At 46.0% G+C, this 5,000-nt stretch overlaps 2 protein-coding genes across 3 annotated transcripts in view; both read left to right on the top strand.

Annotated features, from left to right (window-relative positions):
• LOC106582529 (neuropilin-2) overlaps positions 1-5,000 on the top strand; it is a 244,879-nt gene that overhangs the window by 231,461 nt on the left and 8,418 nt on the right. The gene's annotated exons all lie outside the window — the stretch shown is intronic.
• LOC123729595 (collagen alpha-1(I) chain-like) overlaps positions 1,594-5,000 on the top strand; it is a 5,981-nt gene continuing 2,574 nt past the window's right edge. For both annotated transcript variants that reach the window (XM_045704916.1, XM_045704917.1), the window contains exon 1: positions 1,594-5,000. This exon is cut by the window's right edge. In XM_045704916.1, coding sequence (XP_045560872.1) covers positions 3,641-4,888 — 1,248 coding nt within the window. In that variant the 5' untranslated portion in view covers positions 1,594-3,640 and the 3' untranslated portion in view covers positions 4,889-5,000.

Raw genomic sequence — 5,000 nt, forward strand, 5'->3', positions numbered from 1 at the left:
GACAGGCGGGCAGGTGCGGGCAGCGATCGGTTGAAGAGCATGCATTTAGTTTTACTTGCATTTAAGAGCAGTTGGAGGCCACGGAAGGAGAGTTGTATGGCATTGAAGCTCGTCTGGAGGGTTGTTAACACAGTGTCCAATGAAGGGCCAGAAGTATACAGAATGGTGTCGTCTGCGTAGAGGTGGATCAGAGACTCACCAGCAGCAAAATTGATGTATACAGAGAAAAGAGTCGGCCCAAGAAATGAACCCTGTGGCACCCCCATAGAGACTGCCAGCAATCCGGACAACAGGCCCTCCGATTTGACACACTGAACTCTATCAGAGAAGTAGTTGGTGAACCAGGTGATGCAGTCATTAGAGAAACCATGAGGTAGTCACCTGGAATGCATTTCAATTAACAGGTGTGCCTTGTTAAAAGTTAAATTGTGGAATTTCTTTCCTTTTTAATGCGTTTGAGCCAATCAGTTGTGTTGTGACAAGGTAGGGGTGGTATACAGAAGATAGCCCTATTTGGTAAAAGACCAAGTCCATATTATGGCAGGAACAGCTCAAAGAAGAGAAATGACAGTCCATCATTACTGTAAGACTCGAAGGTCAGTCAATCCGGAAAATGTCAAGAACTTTGAAAGTTTTGTCAAGTGCAGTCGCAAAAACCATCTAGCGCCATGATGAAACTGGCTCTCATGAAGACCGCCACAGGAAAGGAAGACCCAGAGTTACCTCTGCTGCAGAGGATAAGTTCATTAGAGTTACCAGCCTCAGATTGCAGCCCAAATAAATGCTTCACAGAGTTCAAGTAACAGACACATCTCAACATCAACTGTTCAGAGGAGACTGCTTGAAATCAGGCCTTCATGGCCGAATTGCTGCAAAGAAACCACTACTAAAGGACACCAATAATAAGAAGGGACTTGCTTGGGCCAAGAAACACAAGCAGAGGACATTAGACCGGCGGAAATCTGACCCTTGGTCTGACGAGTCCAAATTTGAGATTTTTGTTTCCAACCGTCGTGTCTTTGTGAGACGCAGAGTAGGTGAACGGATGATCTCTGAATGTGTGGTTCCCACCGTGAAGCATGGAGGAGGAGGTGTGTTGGTGTGAGGGTGCTTTGCTGGTGACACTGTCAGGGATTTATTTAGAATTCAAGGCACACTTAACCAGCATGGCGACCACAGCATTCTGCAGCGATACACCATACCATCTGGTTTGAGCTTAGTGGGACTATCATTTGTTTTTCAACAGGACAATGACCCTACACACCTCCAGGCTGTGTAAGGGTTATTAGACCAAGAAGGAGAGTGATGGAGTGATGCATCAGATGACCTGGCCTCCACAATCACCCGACCTCAACCAAATTGAGATGGTTTGCGATAAGTTGGACTGCAGAGTGAAGGAAAAGCAGCCAACAAGTGCTCAGCATATGTGGGAACTCCTTCAAGACTGTTGGAAAAGCATTCCAGCTGAAGCTGGTTGAGAGAATGCCAAGAGTGTGCAAAGCTCTCATCAAGGCAAAGGGTGGCTACTATAAAGAATCTCAAAAATAAAATATATTTGGATTTGTTTAACACTTTTTTTGGTTACTACATGATTCCATATGTGTTATTTCATAGTTTTGATGTCTTCACTATTATTCTACAATGTAGAAAATAGTAAAAATAAAGAAAAACCCTTGAATGAGTAGGTGTGTCCAAACTAGCATACATGTTGATGAAAGGGTGCGTTTTATTAACAGGAATTGAGGCCTAGTATAACCATGCCACTGTCTCGCTAGCATGTTGTTGGAACTGGGTTGTTGTTCCCTAGTTGACTTATTGAACATACCTCAACTGTGTTGTTGAGTTATTAAACATACCTCTAGTCCTTGAGATGTATTATTTATAGGAGAGGAGAAGTACTACAGAGCTGTTATAGTATTATAGGAGAGAGAAGTACTATACAGTATTATAGGAGAGAGAAGTACTATACAGTATTATAGGAGAGAGAAGTACTATACAGTATTATAGGAGAGAGAAGTACTACAGAAGTACTACAGAGCTGTTATAGCACTATAGGAGAGAGAAGTACTACAGAGCTGCTATAGTACTATAGGAGAGAAGTACTACAGAAGTACTACAGAGCTGTTATAGTACTATAGGAGGTGAGAAGTACTATACAGTATTATAGGAGAGAGAAGTACTATACAGTATTATAGGAGAGAGAAGTACTACAGAAGTACTACAGAGCTGTTATAGTACAATAGGAGAGAGAAGTACTACAGAGCTGCTATAGTACTATAGGAGAGAGAAGTACTACAGAACTGTTATGGTACTATAGGAGAGAGAAGTACTACAGAGCTGTTATAGTACTATAGGAGAGAGAAGTACTACACCAGTCACAGACACACTCATATGATGTCAGTACGTCCATTAGCCTACAGGACTTGCTGGGGATGTGTCTTGTCCTAGGAATCGATTTCAAGTCTCAAGGACCACAGTTGTCCGTTTTTGGAGACATGAGAACGTTGAATTTAATTTGTTATTCCTATCGAAAAGGTCCCTTCTGATTTTAGCTTAACATTAGCGTTCTGATGTTACACTGTTAAATTGCATTGCTGGGATCAAGACAGATGTATGACCATATGTAGTCATGTTACTCATTCTGTGGGTTTACCTGCCAGCGGGTTTGGTGCAACTGTCTTCACCTCCAATTCCTCTGTGAAAGGCCATTTCTCTATTGAAACCTATACATTTTAGTCATACGCTCTTATCTAGAGCGACTTACAGCAATGAAGGCATACATTTCATTTCATGCATTTTTTTTGTACTGGCCCCCCCCCGTGGGAATCGAACCCACAACCCTGGCGTTGCAAACACCATGCTCTACCAACTGAGCCACAGGGAAATATATCAGAGTATAGAACCCTAAAACTAGGGCTCTATTCAATCCGTATCGTGGAAGTTCAGCGTTGCAGCGTGATTTACATTTAAAGGGAATGTTTTTTTTTTCGTGAGTGGAGACTGCATTCGTGCTAAACGCTGAATACTGTATGTTAGCTGAATCGGATATCACCGTGGCTTTTCTGTCACACAGTGTGTAAGGCTTCTAGGGATCCAGACTGAATATAGAGAGCCTCTGATCTGAGGCCAGCCATCTCGTTAGATCTAACTCCTTCCTTCTGTCAAAGGCCATTCTCCTACTAAATTACAGAACCTAAAGCCTTTCTTTTTAAACCTACTAAATGAGAGAGTGAGTGAATCCTAATGTCTTGGTCTAGAAACCTCTAGTAAATCCTGTCTTGGTGTAGAAACCTCTAGTAAATCCTGTCTTGGTCTAGAAACCTCTAGTAAATCCTGTCTTGGTCTAGAAATCTCTAGTAAATCCTGTCTTGGTGTAGAAACCTCTAGTAAATCCTGTCTTGGTGTAGAAACCTCTAGTAAATCCTGTCTTGGTCTAGAAACCTCTAGTAAATCCTGTCTTGGTGTAGAAACCTCTAGTAAATCCTGTCTTGGTCTAGAAACCTCTAGTAAATCCTGTCTTGGTCTAGAAACCTCTAGTAAATCCTGTCTTGGTCTAGAAATCTCTAGTAAATCCTGTCTTGGTGTAGAAACCTCTAGTAAATCCTGTCTTGGTGTAGAAACCTCTAGTAAATCCTAATGTATGGTTATGTCCTCTCCCAGTCTCCATGTTGCATCAATAGGTGCAAATAATCTCCCATTGAAGAACAGGGAGCAGAAAGGGTCTGGGTTTGGCTCCAACAGAAAGCAGGGTCAGGCAGGGAGGGTTTGGCTCCAACAGAAAGCAGGGTCAGGCAGGGAGGGTTTGGCTCCAACAGAAAGCAGGGTCAGGCAGGGAGGGTTTGGCTCCAACAGAAAGCAGGGCCAGGCAGGGAGGGTTTGGCTCCAACAGAAAGCAGGGCCAGGCAGGGAGGGTCTGGGTTTGGCTCCAACAGAAAGCAGAGTCAGACAGGGAGGGTTTGGCTCCAACAGAAAGCAGGGCCAGACAGGGAGGGTTTGGCTCCAACAGAAAGCAGGGCCAGGCAGGGAGGGTTTGGCTCCAACAGAAAGCAGGGCCAGGCAGGGAGGGTTTGGCTCCAACAGAAAGCAGGGCCAGACAGGGAGGGTTTGGCTCCAACAGAAAGCAGGGCCAGGCAGGGAGGGTTTGGCTCCAACAGAAAGCAGGGTCAGGCAGGGAGGGTTTGGCTCCAACAGAAAGCAGGGTCAGACAGGGAGGGTCTGGGTCCAACAGAAAGCAGGGCCAGACAGGGAGGGTTTGGCTCCAACAGAAAGCAGGGCCAGGCAGGGAGGGTCTGGGTCCAACAGAAAGCAGGGCCAGACAGGGAGGGTTTGGCTCCAACAGAAAGCAGGGCCAGGCAGGGAGGGTTTGGCTCCAACAGAAAGCAGGGCCAGGCAGGGAGGGTCTGGGTCCAACAGAAAGCAGGGCCAGGCAGGGAGGGTTTGGCTCCAACAGAAAGCAGGGTCAGACAGGGAGGGTCTGGCTCCAACAGAAAGCAGGGCCAGGCAGGGAGGGTCTGGGTCCAACAGAAAGCAGGGCCAGACAGGGAGGGTCTGGCTCCAACAGAAAGCAGGGCCAGACAGGGAGGGTCTTGGCTCCAACAGAAAGCAGGGTCAGGCAGGGAGGATCTGGGTTTGGCTCCAACAGAAAGCAGGGTCAGACAGGGAGGGTTTGGCTCCAACAGAAAGCAGGGTCAGACAGGGAGGATCTGGGTTTGGCTCCAACAGAAAGCAGGGCCAGGCAGGGAGGGTTTGGCTCCAACAGAAAGCAGGGCTAGACAGGGAGAGATCTGGGTTTGTTTGGCTTAAATCTGATTCTCTCCATTCATCTTCTGTATACAAGAATGTAGAGAGGGATGGAGAGATCAAAGATAACCTTTTTTCTAACGAATGAGAGATGGATGTTATTTCTCTGGAAGGAGGAAAAAGGATTCTGTTTCAAACACAGACACATGAAAGCTCTGGGCAGACAGACGGACTGGCAGAGAGTCCGTCTGACCCAGCCC

The sequence above is a fragment of the Salmo salar genome, chromosome ssa21 (assembly GCF_905237065.1).
Source record: "Salmo salar chromosome ssa21, Ssal_v3.1, whole genome shotgun sequence".
In the NCBI taxonomy this organism is placed as follows: Eukaryota; Metazoa; Chordata; class Actinopteri; order Salmoniformes; family Salmonidae; genus Salmo; species Salmo salar.